The 17,450-nt window shown below is 36.3% G+C and overlaps 1 protein-coding gene and 1 non-coding gene across 4 annotated transcripts; one reads left to right on the top strand and one right to left on the bottom strand.

The window, feature by feature from the left end:
• Positions 1-883: 883 nt before the first annotated feature.
• Positions 884-987, bottom strand: LOC130955121 (small nucleolar RNA R71). Its single transcript, XR_009076602.1, has one exon. It is a non-coding gene; the product is annotated as a small nucleolar RNA R71 (small nucleolar RNA).
• Positions 988-13,224: 12,237 nt separating this feature from the next.
• Positions 13,225-17,138, top strand: LOC130962402 (uncharacterized). 3 transcript variants are annotated; one of them, XM_057888625.1, is made up of 3 exons: positions 13,225-13,470; positions 14,563-14,950; positions 15,599-17,138. In XM_057888625.1, exons 1-3 carry the CDS (start codon positions 13,319-13,321, stop codon positions 15,779-15,781), a joined length of 723 nt encoding a protein of 240 aa, XP_057744608.1. In that variant the 5' UTR covers positions 13,225-13,318; the 3' UTR covers positions 15,782-17,138. The 3 variants fall into 3 exon arrangements, with proteins under 3 accessions (XP_057744608.1, XP_057744617.1, XP_057744605.1); XM_057888634.1 differs by having other exon boundaries at positions 13,225-13,496; positions 14,580-14,911; XM_057888622.1 differs by having other exon boundaries at positions 13,225-13,496; positions 14,580-14,950.
• Positions 17,139-17,450: the final 312 nt, after the last annotated feature.

Below are 17,450 nucleotides of genomic sequence, written 5' to 3'. Positions count from 1 at the left end.
TGATATCTCTTTAATACTCTCCTTTCTCTTTCCTCTTTTTCAAAACTTCCTAACTAACTCCTCTCTCTTCTATTTTCGAAAAATTTTTACCTCTTTCTCTTTCTTCTTTTTTGAAAATCACACTCAATTTTCAAATCTTTTTAATTCAATTAATAATTAAAATAAAAACAAAAAATATTTTAATTTTAGTTTCCATTTTTACTTATTAATATTCGAATGCTTCTTCTTATTCCCCTATCTTCATTCTTCTTTCTTCTTCACATCTCACAGGGAGTTCTCTATACTTTAACATAGAAACTCCTATTCTCTCTCTTTCTTGTTTTTCTTTTTCTTGTTTATGAGAAAGAACAGAGATAAAGAACCTCTCTTTGATCCCAATCTTGAACCTGAGAGGATCCTAAGGAAGCGTTTACAACAAAAAGCACAACACTCTGAAAGAAATCTCACAGAACTTTTCGAACAAGAAATTGAAAATACTATTATGGCAGCCGATCAGAATAATGGAGAGGATGCAAGGAAGGTTCTTGGTAACTTCACTGCACCAACTTCTGACTTCTATAGAAGAAGTATCTCTATTTTTGCCATTAGAGCAAATAACTTTGAGCTTAAGCCTTACTTAGTCTCTTTAATACAACAGAATTGTAAATTTCATGGACTTCCACGGGAAAATCCACATCAATTCCTATATGAATTCTTGCAAATCTGTGATACTGTTAAGATTAATGGAGTGGATCCTAAGGTCTACAGGCTTATGCTTTTCCCTTTTGCTATCAGAGATAGAGTTAGGATATGGTTGGATTCTCAACCTAAGGAAAGCCTAGACTTTTGGAAAAAGTTGGTCAATGCTTTCTTGGCCAAATTCTTTCCACCTCAAAAAATGAGCAAGCTCAGGGTTGAAGTTCAAACCTTTAGACAAAAAGAGGGTGAATCCCTCTACGAAGCTTGGGAAAGGTACAAGCAATTGATCAGGAGATGTCCTCCTGACATGCTCTCATAATGAACAATCCTAGGTATCTTCTATGATGGTCTATCTGTGATCTCTAAGATGTCCTTGGACCATTCTTCTAGTGGATCACTCCACTTGAAGAAGACACCTGCAGAGGCACAGGAACTCATTGAAATGGTTGCAAACAACCAATTCATGTATACTTCTAAGAGAAACCCTGTGAACAATGGGGTACCTCAGAAGAAAGGAGTCCTGGAGTTTGACACTCTGAATGCCATATTGGTTCAGAACAAGATCTTGACCCAACATGTCAATATGATCTCTTAACATTTGACTAGAATGCAAGTTGCAGCTGGCAGCACTCAAGACACCTCTTATGATGGAGATGCTTATGATCCAAATCAACCCACAATAGAAGAGGTGAATTACATGGGAGAACCCAATGAAAACACCTACAACCCTTCATGGAGAAATCATCCTAACTTCTCATGGAAGGATCAACAAAAGCCTCAGCAAGGCTTCAACAATAATCAAGGTGAAAGAAACCAGAATAGGTTTAACAATAATAAACCATTCCCATATTCTCAGTAACATATGGAGACTTCTAAGCAAAGCCTTTTTGACTTAGCAACCATAATCTCTTAACTCTCTAAGACCACTCACAGTTTATAACTGAAACTAGGTCCTCCATCAGAAATATGGAGGTACAAGTTGGTCAGCTGAGCAAGAGAATCCCTGATACCCTTCCTAACACTCTACCAAGTAACACTGAAGTAAACACAAGAGAAGACTGCAAGATCATCACTGTAGAAGCTTAGGCCAAATCTGAAGGGGATACTCTAGCGTTGAACGCCAATAAGGAAGTCCTTACTGCGCGTTTAACGCCCAAGGATGAGTTATTCCTAGCGTTGAATGCCAGTAAGGGAGTCCTTACTGGGCGTTCAATGCCCCAAGAGGAACCATCATTGGCGTTGAACGCCATTAAAGAAGTCCTTACTGGGCGTTCAACGCCCAAAGAAGCACCATCACTGGCGTTGAACGCCAGTAAGAAGGCCTTATTGGGCATTCAATGCCCAAAGTGGTACAAAAGCTGGTGTTGAACGCCAGTAATGGGGCAGCTGGGCATTCAACGCCCACTAAAAAATCCCCCATGGAAGAACTAAAGGCAACTAAGGCTCATGAGGAGACTATAGAAGTTCCATTGAATGCCTTGATGCAAATCATGGATTATGAGGATTACTCTTCCTCTGATGAGGGAGAGAAAACTAGGGAAGAGCAAGTTTCTCGGTACCTAAGAGTCCTCATGAAACTAAATGCCTTGGTTCAACAGAAACTACCTCAGAACCTGCCGGATCCCAAATGCTTCCTAATTCCTTGTACCATAGGCGCCATTACCTTTGAGAAGGCTCTTTGTGACCTAGAATCAAGCATAAACCTCATGCCACTCTCTGTAATGGAGAGACTGAAAATCTTTGAGGTACAAGTTGTAAAAATCTCACTAAAGATGGCAGACAAGTCAATGGAAAAGGCATATGGTCTGGTAGAGGATGTCTTAGTAAAGGTTGTGAACTTTTACATCCCTGCAGATTTTATAATCTTGGATACTATGGAAGACAAGGATGAATTCATCATCCTTGGAAGACCTTTCTTAGCCATTGCCAATCCCATCATTGATGTAGCAAAGGAAGAGCTGATTCTACAGTTATGGGAGGACCACATCTTGTTCAAGATGCCTAACCCTAACTCTCCCTCTGACAAAAGAGAGATAATTGTGCAACACCTAGTGTTTCCACACACTTTCTCAGTGCAAAGCTATAAAGAACCCCCAGACACCAATTTTAAGTTTGGTGTTGGGCAGCCATCATCAAGCATTGAGAATAAAGGTACCAAGAAGAAAGTACCTAAAGGTTGAAGGGACAAAAAGATCCCCACTGAAGGCCTCCCACCTGGCATGAGAGTTGTATTTACTGACAACCCAGTCATTCCACATATTGTGAACAAGATCCTGTCTCTAGAACATGTGGAACTCATCCATAAGAGCATAGGGAAGAAGTTCACTGTAAGGGGTAAAATTTTGAGCCCCTATCCATCTCCGTAAGGAGCTAACTATCAAGCTAGTGATGTTAAAGAAGCGCTTATTGGGAGGCAACCCAACCATAATTAAAGTTATTTCTATTTTTTTCATTAAGTTTATTTGAGTTATATCAGTTTATTTTTCATATTTGTTTAAGTTTGTGATCATGTGCAGTAGTTAGAATAGAAATGGAGGCAGTCAAAACTAGAAACAGAACACCCTAGAGTAGGCACCTTGTTGGCATTGAACGCCAGACAAGGAGGCCAAAGTGGGCGTTCAATGCCCAAGAGGTGCAGCATTGCTGGTGTTGAACACCAGCCAGGGAGCTTGTAGCTGGCGTTGAACGCCAGCCAAGGAGCAGAGGCTGGGGGCGTTCAACGCCCTAAAGGAGACCCCCTATGGGCGTTCAATGCCCTATGAGGAGCTTGTAGCTGGCGTTAAATGCCAGCCAGGACCAGGAGCTGGGCATTCAACGCCCACAAGGGGCAGGGAATTCGAATTCCCTAGCCCCTCAGGATCAGTGGGTCCCACAGAATCTCCACCTACCCCACCTTTTTCTCTCTCTTACTTTCACTCTTCCCCACACATTCTTCTCCATAAACCCTTAACCAATCACATCCATATCTCTTCCCAAAACTATCATAACTTCCACCAACCCCCACCCACTTCAAATTCAAATATTTCCCCTCTCATTCGAACCCTATCCTATCCCACCCTTATAAATACTCCTTCCTCCAAAACTTCATACGCACACATCATACATTAAAAGCCCCTACTTGGCTGAAACACTTTCTCCCTCCATCTCCCCTTTTCTCTTCTTCTTCTTATACTCTTTTCTTCCCTTGTGTTCATATTTCGCTCGAGGACGAGTAAAGCTTTTAAGTTTGGTGTTGGAAAAGCCTTGCTTTTTTCTTTTCATTCACACTTATGGCACCCAAAGTCGGAGAATCCTCTAGAAAGAGGAAAGAGAAAGTTGTTGCTTCCACCTCTGAACCTTAGGAGATGGAGAGATTCATCATCAAAGCTTATCAAGACCACTTTTATAAAGTAGTGGCAAAGAAAAGGGTGATTCATGAAGTCCCCTTTAGGCTAAAAATGAATGAGTATCCGGAGATCTGACGAGAAATCCAGAGGAGAGGTTGGGAAGTCCTAACCAATCCTATCCCGGAAGTTAAAATCTTAATAGTGCAAGAGTTCCATGCTAATGCATGGGTCAGTAAAAACCATGACACTAGTGTGAACCCACATCCTAAAAATTGGAGCACCATGGTCTGAGGGCGACCCTTAGATTTCAGCCCGAGAAGTGTAAGGTTGGCGCTCCATTTGCCAGTAATGCAAGGAGACCCACATCCTTACACAAGAAGAGTCAATTTTGATCAGAGGCTGGACTAAGTCCTTTCAGACATTTGTGTAGAAGGAGCTTAGTAGAAGAGGGGTGCTCAAGGCAAGTCTGTCCAACTAAGAAGGCTTGACCTCAAGCCTGTAGCTAGAGGATGGTTGGAATTCATCCAACGTTTTGTCATCCCTACTAGTAATCAGTCAGAAGTGATTATTGATAGAGCCATCATGATTCATTGTATCATAATTGGGAGTGAGGTCGAGGTACATGAGGTAATACCTCGAGAGTTGTACAAGAAAGCTAAAAAGCCTTCCACCTTAGCAAGGTTGACTTTTCCCCACCTTATATGTCACCTATGCAATTCAGCTGGAATTGTCATAGAAGGAGACATCTCCATTGAGAAAGATAGGCCCATCACAAAAAGAAGGATATGGCAAACTAGAGAGCCTACACATGCACCCCAACAAGAGCATGTGGATCTGCTTCAACAAGAAATCCCTGAGATACCTCAAGGGATGCGTTTTCCTCCACAAGGATATTGAGACCAATTGCATACTTCTCTAGGAGAATTGAGCTCCAACATGGATCATCTAAGGATAGGACATCAAGAGCATTCTACCATTCTCTATGAAATAAGAGAATATCAAAGAGCCATGAGGGAAGAACAACAGAGACAGGGGCGTGATATAGAAGAAATCAAGCGCTACATTGGATTCCAAAGAGGAAGTAGTAGCCGCCGTTACTAAAGTGGACCCGTTCCCTTAATCCCTTGTTGCCTATGTTATTTTTCTATTTTCTGTGTATTTCATCTTATTGTCTGTTTCTAGTGCATGATCATCTTTATTTTATTTCTTAAAGCTATGAAATATTCCATGCATCTCTTACCATGCTTAAAAGAAAAATTTTATTTGAAAATAAAGAAGTAAGATGCATGAACTCGAGTTATATAATAAGAATAGTTCAATTATTTTGATATGGTGGCATTGCTTTTACTCTATGAATGCATGAAATAAACAGTGCATATTTGATGTTGGAGTTAAGAATGTTAGATTTTGAAAGAATGATGAAAAAGGAGAAGTGTTATTGGTAATCTGAAAAATAAAAAAATTGATTCTTGAAGCAAGAAAAAGCAGAAAAAAGCAAAAAGCAATATATATATATATATATATATATATATATATATATAGTGTGTGTGTGTGTGTGTGTGTGTGTGTGTGTGTGTGTGTGTGTGTGTGTGTGTGTGTGTGTGAAAAAAGCAAGAAGAAAAAGAAATAAAAATAAGAAAAAGCCAATAGCTCTTAAAACCAAAAGGCAAGAGCAAAAAGCCAATAGCTCTTTAAACCAAAAGGCAAGAGCAAGGATCGAAGGCTTTGATCATCAATGGTTAGGAGGGCTTGAAAAAATAAAATCTTAGCCTAAACAGTTCAAATGAGCTGCTTCCCTAACTATATGCTTGTGGTGTGAAGGTGTCAAGTGAAAAGCTTGAGATTGAGCAGTTAAAGTCGTGATCCAAAGCAAAAGAGTGGTCTTAAGAACTCTGGACACCACTAGCTGGGGATTCTAGCAAAGCTGAATTACAATCCGAAAGGGTTTATCCAGTTATGTGTCTGTGGCGTTTATGTATCCGGTGGTAATACTGGAAAACAAGGCACTTAGGGTCACGGCCAAGACTCAAAAGAAGCTATGTTCAAGAATAAAAAAGAACTAAACTAAGAGAGTCAATAATATCATCTAGATTCAGAATTCTTAAATATGCCAATTATTCTGAGCTTCAAAGGAAAGTGAGACGCCAAAACTATTCAGAAGTGAAAAGCTACTAGTCTCGCTCATCTAATTGAAACTGGGCTTCATTGAAAACTCTGATATTTACTGTATCGTTCTCTTCTTTTAATCCTATTTTGTTTTTGGTTGCTTGGGGACACAGTAGTTTAAGTTTGATGTTCTGATGAGCAGATATTTTATACGTTTTTTGGCATCATTTTCGTATAGTTTTCATTATGTTTTGTTTAAGTTTTATTCCATTTTCATAGGTTTTTTAGTACAAAATTCATATTTTTGGAATCTACTTTGAGTTTGTGTGTTTTATGATGATTTCAGGTAATTTCTGACTGAAATCGAGGAGCTTTGAAAAAAGTCTGATTCAGAGGCACAGAAAAGACTGCAGATGTTGTCAGGATCTGACCTCCGTGCACTCAAAAGAGCATTTCTGGAGCTACAGAAGTTCAAATGGCACGCTCTCAACGACTCTGGAAAGCTAATATCCAGGAATTTTTAGGAATATATAATAGTTTATACTTTGCTTTGGAAATGAAGGCCCAAAACTGGCGTTCAACGCCAGCCACCAACCCCATTCCTGGCGCTCAACACCCAAAAGGGAGCAACTGGCGTCCAACGCCCCATGGGAAGTACCAACTCGTGACTTCACTCAAGTTCAGCCAAAACACTCACCAAGTGGGCCCGAAAAGTGGATTTTTGCACTACAAGACTTGTTTATCTTATTTCTGTAACATTTAGTTAGCAGATTAATATTTATAGGAGAATATCACCCTTGTTTTAGGGATCCGCCAATCTTCCTCTCCCACTTTTACATTCAAACACTATTCTATGTTCAGTATGAGTCACTAACCTCCTAGGTTAAGGTTAGGAGCTCTGCTGATTCGTATGGATTGATAATATCACTATTCTATTTCAATATATGCTTGATTCCATTCTAAAATGTATCTTCGTTCTTCATCCTAATGAATTGGAAGTGTAACTTGACCGTCATCCCTATTCTACATGGGTTCGTGCGAGTCCTTGACGGGATAGTACTGAACCACAAGCTTGATTATACATCTGTTAGACGGCGAATCCATGGCTTTGTTGGGTACTTGGAGATATCAGTGCAGCCGAGGTGCAGGGCAATTAGGGCCTTTGTGGTATAAGCTAGAACCGTTGGAGCAACGTTCTCTGATCCAGAAGATCCGACCTTGTCTATGGTGCATTGAGTAGGATCACCAAGGGAATGGACTGCTAGAGCTTCACCCTTGTTCAGATTGGATGATCGCTGATCCGGCGTTTGATTTGACATCTCAAACCTCAATTCGCTAATATCCTAGCATTCATTCCAACTTTACACACAATCATTATCAAATTCCATTCAATCTCAAGCATTATCACTCAATTCAACCATCACTTACCTTTCTTACCTTTTTTCGGCCTCCGGCCCGAATTCACCAATTTAATATATAATTCATAAATACATAATCATCATCCAAATCATCACTTTTCACAACACACCAATTATGCCAAATCACACAACCCACATTCCAATCATTAATTACCACAACATATCATCTACACATATTAAATACATCTAAATACATAATCCAAACCTAATCCTAAGGGCATCTAACCTAGAAATTCTCATCACACCATATGGTACTTAAATGAAACTTAAAACCATACCTTTAATCACGACAGTTCACACCCAACTCTTGAATTCTCCACTCCAAGGCTCACCCCAAAAGTTCAACAAGCACATTCAAGTCCTCAAAGTATGCCAAATTCACCCAACAACACTAACAAAACCAATTTCACATATTCATTAATCTAGGGTTTATAAAATCTCATAAATCACAAGGTTTTGAGGATATTTTGCCTTTACCCATGGAAATAGTTGATGAAACTCATCCATAGCTTATACTAGAACATCCCTAAACAACAAAAATCACAAGATTTTCTCAAAATCCAAACCAAAATACACAATCAGAGGAAAAATAAAAATGGTCAGAAGACAACGAAATACTCACTACAATACCTAGATATAATCAAAGAGGGTGAGAAGAGTGATGCGTGACCACAAACAGCTTGTCAATTAGAGCACCGGAGAGGAAGTTATGGAGGTTTTAAGGAGATGATAAATAGTGAAAAGGGTTTTTCACCTCTCTTCTCTCTCAATCCGTGTCTCACTCTCAAGATGGGGAATAAGGCTTTATTATGTGCTGAAATGGAGTTTATATAGTGTGAACTTAGGCCACTTGGGCTTGGTTCACTCGGTTTAGCCCATTGGCCCGATATTGGGCCAAAACCTTTAAGATTAGCATTTTCACTCACGTTTTAAATACGTTTACCTTCTCAAATCATAAATTATAATTTATTAACTTTTCTCGCCCATAATTAATTTTTTCAACTGTAGTACCAGATAGATCTCAGCTGGTACTGCCGGTCAAATTTCTAGTGCATATTTTTTTCGTAGAAAACTATGTTTTCCGACTTAGAAAAATCTATTGAGTCCAAATATCATATTTAAATTGTATAATTATGATTATTAAATTTTCTAACCATTTTTGCTTACATTTAATTTATTTCTTAATTAATTATGGTTTGATCGAATTTTACACAAGATTCATTAATAGTCCAGCTGCCTAAGATTTCTAAGCTACTGCTTTATGTTATATTTTTTTACATACTATGATCTTGTTCTATTCCTTAAAAAAAAGAAAGGAAAGCTTATGTGGCTTCTTATTTTTGTTATGGTTCATATACTCATTGCCAACAATTTTATTTTTTCAATTCTTATTTTTGTTATGGTTCATCTGTTGAGAGCACCATAGCTTTTCATTGGACTTGTTCTTTTCCTTGAAAAAAAGGAAGGAAATCTTGTGTGGCTTCTTTTTTTTTATGGTTCATATATTCATTACTAACAATTTTATTTTTTGAATTCTTATTTTTGTTATGGTTCATCTATTGAGAGCACCATAGCTTTTCACTGGTTGAAGACATATGCAGGACATAAGAATTATATTCAGCTTTTACATTGTGACATAGGCACCAATATAAACCAAGTTCCTAGAGAGTTGTTCTAGTTGTTCTATTTTTTAATTTGTGTTACTTTTATTATTTTACTTGTTTAGGGTATGGGTGTGCGACATTTTAGTTTTCCTTCATCAATGATTGTATGGAAATATATGAATTTGCTTGTGACGTCTTACTAGCAACCTCTTGATCACGTTTTCTGGAGTTTCAGTTCCTCTATCTGACCTGCTTGAGAGACTAGGTTAGTCGTAGTTTTCTTTATCTCCTCTTCCAACTTCTCATACTTAGTGCGAGCAGCCGCAATCTTTCTCTCTTATAATTAAAGACACTTCTAAGCATTAAAGACACATCCAAGTATTATTCAGTTAAAACAAAACAAGTGTTTAACAAATGCAAAATAACACATCAATGTCTTAATAGATAAGACACATCCACACTAAAAAAATTTCACTAGAGTCTCAATAGAGACATGCACTAATAAGTCCAACAAAGAAGAAAAATTTGGGTCTTGACCAAAAGAAAGTCCACAAGTTTCAAAAAGCAATATCGAAGTTCTAAACAGAGGACACATACATTAAAAACACACTCAAGTAAGTGTTAAACACAAGACATATCCATTAAAGATACTTCTAACAGAAAACACATTCATTAAAGACACATCCAAACAAGTTTAAATAGAAGACACATCTATTAAAGAACATCCAAATATTAACCGGTTAAAACAAAACAAGTGTTTAACAAAACCAAAAAGATATCATCTGAAGAAGCACTCCTTAACATATCAAGAAAATTAGATACCTCTATCATCTTCATTTCTAAAAACTTCTCCTTGTATGATAATTAATCAAACAAAGCATCTTAAGAAAATATAAAAGAATAATTTAACTAAAAATAATGGCTCCACCAAGCTAGTACCATTTCTGCCTAAATGAATTCAAAGGACACAAGAGAACGTTATGATATTCTACTTCTTGTTCTGGAGAACATACAAGTTGGCTTTCGACAAGCTTTTTGAGTATCTCATCATTTGTAAGATCAGGTGAAGCAAAGGTCCTATCAAGTCTTTCTCTATATACTGCACAATCTTTTATTTCTTCTCCATCTATGCATCTCTTGGAAAATTAGAATAAGCCTTCTCTTAGGAATTCATGTCAAGCCCCATGTGATCAACCATTTACAAGTTCCTACTCTGCTCCTAAATCAACAATAGAAAAACTTTACCATAGTTATAAACAAAGACTAGCCATTCATGACTAATGCAACATCTCATCATAGTGAATTGGTGTTTAGCAATGATGAATTTTTGGTAAATTCAATTCTATGGTATTTCTATTGTAGCATATAACCAATAAAAAGCAAATAAACTCATCATAGCATATAGCTAAAAATAGAAAAGTTACATCGAACATACATATAACCAGGTAACAAACACATAGTGACAAATAGAAATTAAATGAAATTACATGGCATAAAAGTCCAAAATCAAAATTCAGCCTTAAAATCAATATACACCATTATATTCCTATTAATACAAGCATGAACTAAAGGAGCTCAATGAACTGCAATTCAGAAAAGGGTTACAAGGAAGTTATATCAAACTACCCCAAAAGAAACATCCAACATTTAAAATCAACAAAAAATTCATAAATCCAACAAAAATCATAAGAGCATCACATAAGAACCACGAATACCAAGAATCTGAACCCTGAAATAAAGTCAAAACATCTACTATTACTTAAAACCCTAATATACTAACCAATTGGAGACACCGGGATGATTGCGACAGTTGGTGACGAGATGCGGCGGGACGGCGTGGATACAGAAGCGGTTGCTGCTGCGGCCTGGAGGAGGCGGTATGTCATCGATCCTTTCAGACGAAAAGGAATCCCGCGGTGACGTCAACCTCGGTGAGAACCAGCATCAACAGTGCTTCGGCGGCGTCGACCTCCATGAGAAGTAGCAGGAGTTGGCAGGAGTTGGCTGGATCGTTGTTGGTTACCTAGCGGAGTTGACAGTAAAATTATTTGTGTAAGTTCAACTATTTTAATTGGATTATTAACTGTTTCCGTCACTTAATTACCTATTTTTCAGTAAATAATTAGTTGAGTTGTTCATAGCATTGGTACATATCAGTACACGGGTTTGGGCCTATTTGAGCCCGGGTCACTCGTTTTAGCCCGTTAGCCCAATTTTGGGTCAAAACCTTTAAGATTAGCATTTTAATTCGTATTCTAATTATTTTCACTTTCCCAACATATAAATTTTAAATTGTTAACCTTCTTTTCTCTCATTTAATTTATTAATTAATTATTTATCATTCTTTTAGATTTTATATCTATTGTGTCCAATCACGTGTTAATAAAAAATAAAAATTCTACCTCCTTGGATACACCTAAATACCATCACGTGTAAGCATATCCAGTCTTATTCTTAACCTGTATTCTTGAAAAAAAGTATATATTATTATTTATTAAAATAAAAAATACTTTAAATACTTTATATAATTAAAATAAGACATTAAAAATAACTAAAAATTAATAAATAAACTACCATTTCTACCAATAAAAGATGAAAACACTGACATTTCTACCCACGAAAGACAAAAATTAAAGTTCTACCCATAAAAGATCGAATTCATTTGACAAAACTATCCAAACTCTATAAAACTATCCAAAAATTTCAAATTACCCTTCACACCCATCACCGTTAGCATAATTATCATTATCATATTCTCTCTTTCTCTCTCTTAATCTCCACTTGTAACACCACTACTGCGATATATGTTCCAACCGTACAATTTCTATCATGACAGCGTCGATAATAATGCCCACCATTACATCTTCGGTGATAGCAGTACCGTTGATATATATAACTTACTCACATGTAGCAATGGGAATTATGTAGAATAACCCAAAATCCACGACATGTGAACATAAATAGTGCTGAGATTGTTGCTCTTGGTCTTCCTTTCATCAACCATGCCCCCATGATATAAATCATTTGCATTCCCACAAAATACCTGAACCTACAAATTTCAAAAATTTTTAAAAAATTGTTTTCATCAATCAAAATTAGATTTTGACATTGACCCATTTACATTCATCACAAATACATTAAATTTCTCAACTGCCTATTTTTTTAAAAAAAATAACTCCTCAGATCTAGAGAAGTAGGAGATTATTGTATTGAGGAAGGAAAAAACAGTGTTGAGATTAAGAGAATCTTAAAGTAGGTGGTGGAATGAGCGAGTGGCGATGGATCCCAAATTAAAGGGAGGAGAGGAGAGAAAAACCATTTGAAGCGTGTACTCTTCGTCTCTTTGTCTCTCTTATTTGCTGCGGTTGCGACGATGACTCCCAACCTCGTTGGCACCGTGTCGCGCCTTCTCCCTCTTCTTTCTCTTAGCTCAGAGTCGGTGATGATGTTGGAGGAGGGTGTTAGTGCGATGGCACTATATATTATGGTGGTATTGAAGATTTAGAGAGAATGTGCGTGAAGATGGCGGTAGTAATAAAGAGAAAAGAGTAATTTAAGATGTTCATATAATTTTTTAGGTTTGAATAATTTTATCGTATAGATTCGATCTTTTATGAGTATAATTTTAATTTTTGTTTTTCATAAATAGAAATATCAGCGTTTTTATTTTTTATAGATAAAAATAATAATTTATTTAAAATTAATTTATATTTTAATATTAATAAAATAATAAAATATTATTATAATTTATCTAAAAAATACTTTATATTTTAAATATATATCTATTTTTGTGTCTTATAAAATTTAAAAAATATATGTATCAGCGTGTATAAAGTAGAGAAATTTGAGATTTTATGTAAAATCGAAAAAGTAAATTAAGTACGTAAAATTTTAACAAAATTTAAATTTTAAAATCGTCTGACTTAATATAAATTTTGTAAAATTGATGGACTCATTTAAAATCGTAATATCGGAAGATGTTAAGAGTTAAACTGAGTTTCTAACTAGTTCGACGTGTCGGTGTAGGGTCCAATCCATACCGTAAACTTGAGGGCCGGGGCAGGGGTGTCTCAGGCTGTTTTGTGTGTTATCTTAAACACAAAGAAGAGCAATTATAGCAGCCCAGTCAGTGAGGGTGGCAACTTCGACTCTCTGCAATCTGAATGGGTCACAGAGGAGACAGGCCATGTTGAGTCCAGTTTGGTACATGGGTGCTCGACCAAAACCCTCTAACGCTACTGCTACTTCGTCTTCTCACTCTCACTTCTTTCAGAGTTCCAGAACAAACGTCAGTTCATCAAAGCTCTACCATTTGCACCACAAGACTCCAAGAAAATTGTCAGTTTTCGCTATGTCCGCTGATGGTATTACCTATTTTTTCTTCCTCCTCCCCTGTTCTCTGAATTTCGTAAAGGCTTTGGGAATTGACATTACTGGAGTGAATGAGAAGAGACTATTCGTCATTATTATTCAGGAATTCTCAATTCCAGAATTTCAGTTTCCATACTCTCTTTTTCTCTCCTTTCATATATCTCATTAATCGCGTTAGTTTCTTTATTTACATATTTAGAATATAGGCTTTTGGCTCTTAAATGAAAAAATAAAAGAGGAGAAAACTTTCTTCAAGCATACCCTTGTTCAACAACTTGTGTGGTGTGGTGTGGTGTGGTGTGGTGTGGTTTGGTTTAGTTCAGTTTTTTTGTAATCATTTTGAAAATTTGTCTAGTTAGTTTACTGAGTTTAGTTTAACAAGTGTTATGAACATGGTGTCTTTGTGTTGAATTATTGGATTATTATTACTGGATTTGGATACTAATTCTTGCCGATTGCCACTGTTTGTGCTTTTAATATTGAATTTTGTGAATTGATGCATTTGGTTTGCTAGGTTTATGCTATTTGTTATTATTTATGTTAATGCACGCCAAGTGCTCTCTGATATGCCTCTTTGATATTTTGAAATCTAAATTTCATGCTTACTTATGTATTATGTTGTTTAGGTTAATACTTCGTATTAGGCATATTTTAATGATTGAAATTGATGGTGGATTGAGTAACTTCCTCTTAGCAAGTTTAAAATGTCACCTTTGGTTAACTTGAAATATGCACGATATGTAATTTGTTTCACTTCTTCATGTTCATTATTTTTCTAATTTACATAACTCATGCTTGTTTCTTAAGTTTATACTAAGAAGGCAATTTAACCAAATTAAAGTGCTCTTGAATGTTTGGTTCTTAGTATGGGTGGTGTTGTTTGGTGAGTACACTAGATCACTTATATATTTGCATTTTACTTACACTGCAACACATTTCTAATTCTTAGTGCACTAATCCACCATATTTGAACTACTCGTTTGCATCATTCACATTACTTGAATTAACTCTTCATCATCTTCATCTCCCAATCTTGCCCCTTCAAAATAAGAACTACAGATGGCCATGTGTGACAGCAAAGAAGACTAGTGAGGAAGGCGATAAGCGCTCACTGCCAAGCATGTCTGATATTCTTGAAGCTTCTAGAGCACAGAAACTGGACCTTCAACTCAAAACCCTGGGACCCTTCTTCAGGATCACTGCCACTAGCCTCCAAACCCACGCAGAGCTGGGAAAAGCTGAAGGCCTTATACGAATCTCGTTTCAAGGAACAAAGATTCTTCACTTGGATTCCATGAAGCTCCACAGGGAAACCCTCAGCATGGAGAAATCAATCTTTGGCCTCGGTTTGTTCATTGGTGCCGTCGCTATTCGCCACTGCTACGATTCTGGCTGCACCACCGCTCAGGTACTCGCAATCAATGATTCTGACCTTTACCATTCTAAGGTTAGTTAAAACAAATTTATTATCTTTTATTACTTGTACAAAAGAGATGTATAAAAAATGAGAAATGCTAAAGGAATTTATTATTTTTGGCCCGTTAATTATTAATAGTTAAAAGTATGAGATAAAGTATAATGTTAGATTACTGGACTAAAGAACAAGACAAAAGAAATTGAGTTGATGGTTAAATAATGACAAAAAATAAATTCTGATGGTCTCCTAGTATTTTTAGAAAAAAATATACATATATTATTCTTATTACAACAATTACGCTTTGTACCGTCAAAATTAGTTGAATGTTTAAAGAAAAATCAATTCCATTTAGCGAAATTGTGTGTTTCAATATGATATTTTACAGCCAGATTTTTTCAAACAAAAATAATCCAGACGATAATATCTCGCGCCCTTTAAACTTGCTTTACGCCATAATTTTGCAACAGATTATTTTGGCATTTGCAATCCGATGGTAATATTTTGCACAAAACAAATTTTAGTAATAATCGTTGAATTTTTCCACGATAAATTCCACCGTAACTGGTAATTACAGTAAAAAAGTTTAGCAGTAAATCACTAATTCTGACAATAATAGTGTCATGTGTGATAAATTCATTGTCTTTTAATTTTATATTTTCTTTTATTCTTTATGTATAGTTGGTTAGGTTCTACAGCAGACTTGGATTTAGAGAGGTGTGCCAAGTGAGTGGCTCTTCAATTGGGGATATTCCACACATGCTGATTTGGGGAGGTGTTGGTATACGGATGGATGCCAGCATTGAGGAACTCATGCTCAAATGGTGTACCAGATTCAAGAAAAATCAAAGCCCTCAATCATGACTGATCCCATTACAATTTACCTTCTTTTCTAATTTCCTATGTTTTGAAGGGTTTTTTTTTATATTTTTGTACAAAGAAGGCCCTAAGGCCAAAAAATATTTTGAAGTTTGATTTTAAATATGTATGATTTTCTTTACAATCTCGCTACAAGAATTATGTCAACTCTTACCAATTTTAAATGGGCTGAAGTCCATTTCATTTAAAAAGTCTTAATTATCCAAGATTAATTCTAATGTCTTATATTTATTATTGTAAATCTAATTTACTCAAAATTTTCACTATATAATTACATACCCCACTTTATTTTTAATGGATGTGTTAAAACTTATTTGAATGTATTTTTAATAAATGTGTCTTTTATTAGAAGTGTTTTTAATAAATGTGTCTTTTGTTGGAAGTATCTTTAATGAATATATCTTTTGTTTTACACTTTTTTAAATGTGTCTTTAATAGATGTATCTTACTATTTAAAATTTACTCGAATGTGTCTTTGATAAACCACTATTTTATGGTTTATATTGTGTTTAATTGTGTGGTTTTATCATGATCCTTACTCACTTATTCATTAATTTAGCATGCATTTATATTTCCTTCCTGAAATTATTACATGATTGAAAACTGCTTCCTAGAGACTTCTAATTCTGCATTTTAATTCTCCTTTATTCCATTCGATGCTGTAATCTGTGTGTTAAGTGTTTCAGACTTTATAGGGCATGAATGAGTTGGAGATTGGAAAGGAAGCCAGCAAAAATGGAAGGAACGTAAGAAAGTGAGGAGATAACCAGCGAGAAGTAACGCGGCCGCATGGCTCACGCGTTCGCGCGAAAGAGGAGAAATCACAGTGACGCGGCCGCATGGCTCACGTGACCGCGTGGATTGGAAAAGCACATGTGACGCGGAAGCGTGGACGACGCGAACGCGTGGCAGGGAAAACGCGAATGACGCGTCCGCGTGGATGACGCGATCGCGTGACTTGCGCGATCTGCATAATCTGTAGAATTCGCTGGGGGCCATTTTGGACCCTATTTTGACCCGGTTTTCAGCCCAGAACAGCAGACTAGAGCCAGAGAACATGCAGAAACCAGAACAACAATTCATTCTACACAGTTTTAGTTTTAGATCTAGTTTTTACTACTCCTCTAGGTTTTCTCTTTTGAGACATTGATAGTTCTTAGGATTTTATTTTTCTACCACTTTTTGCATTGGGATACTGAGAAGAGTTATTACCTCATCAAGACTTCGTCATTCTAGTTCGTTTTCTTTACTTGGCTTTACTCTTCCATGTCCTTTGCTTTGTTAATTTTACCATTGGAATATTTTTAGGATTATTTAATACAAGGATTATTTTTATTTTTAATTGATTATTTTCATTTTTATTTACAATGTCTTTCTTCAATTCCTTTTCATATGTTATGAATTTTACATTCACAATGAGTGAGTAGTTCCCTAACTTGATGGGGAATTGATTGAAAGGAACCCTTGAGTTGGAAGGCTTAAAAGAAAGATTGTAATTGGGTTTATTGTTGGATTGCCCTCTAGTCACTAACACCAATCTCTTTTAATTAAATGGATTGCAACTTGTGAACAGACATAGCATTCCAACTTGTTTGACTTTTCCTTACCTAGTAAGAGATAACTAAATAGGATAACCTTTAATTATTAATCAATC

This window comes from Arachis stenosperma, chromosome 1, assembly GCF_014773155.1.
Source record: "Arachis stenosperma cultivar V10309 chromosome 1, arast.V10309.gnm1.PFL2, whole genome shotgun sequence".
Lineage (NCBI taxonomy): Eukaryota > Viridiplantae > Streptophyta > Magnoliopsida > Fabales > Fabaceae > Arachis > Arachis stenosperma.
The sequence above is the reverse complement of the archived record's forward strand: the minus strand, read 5'-3'. Positions and strand labels throughout refer to the sequence as shown.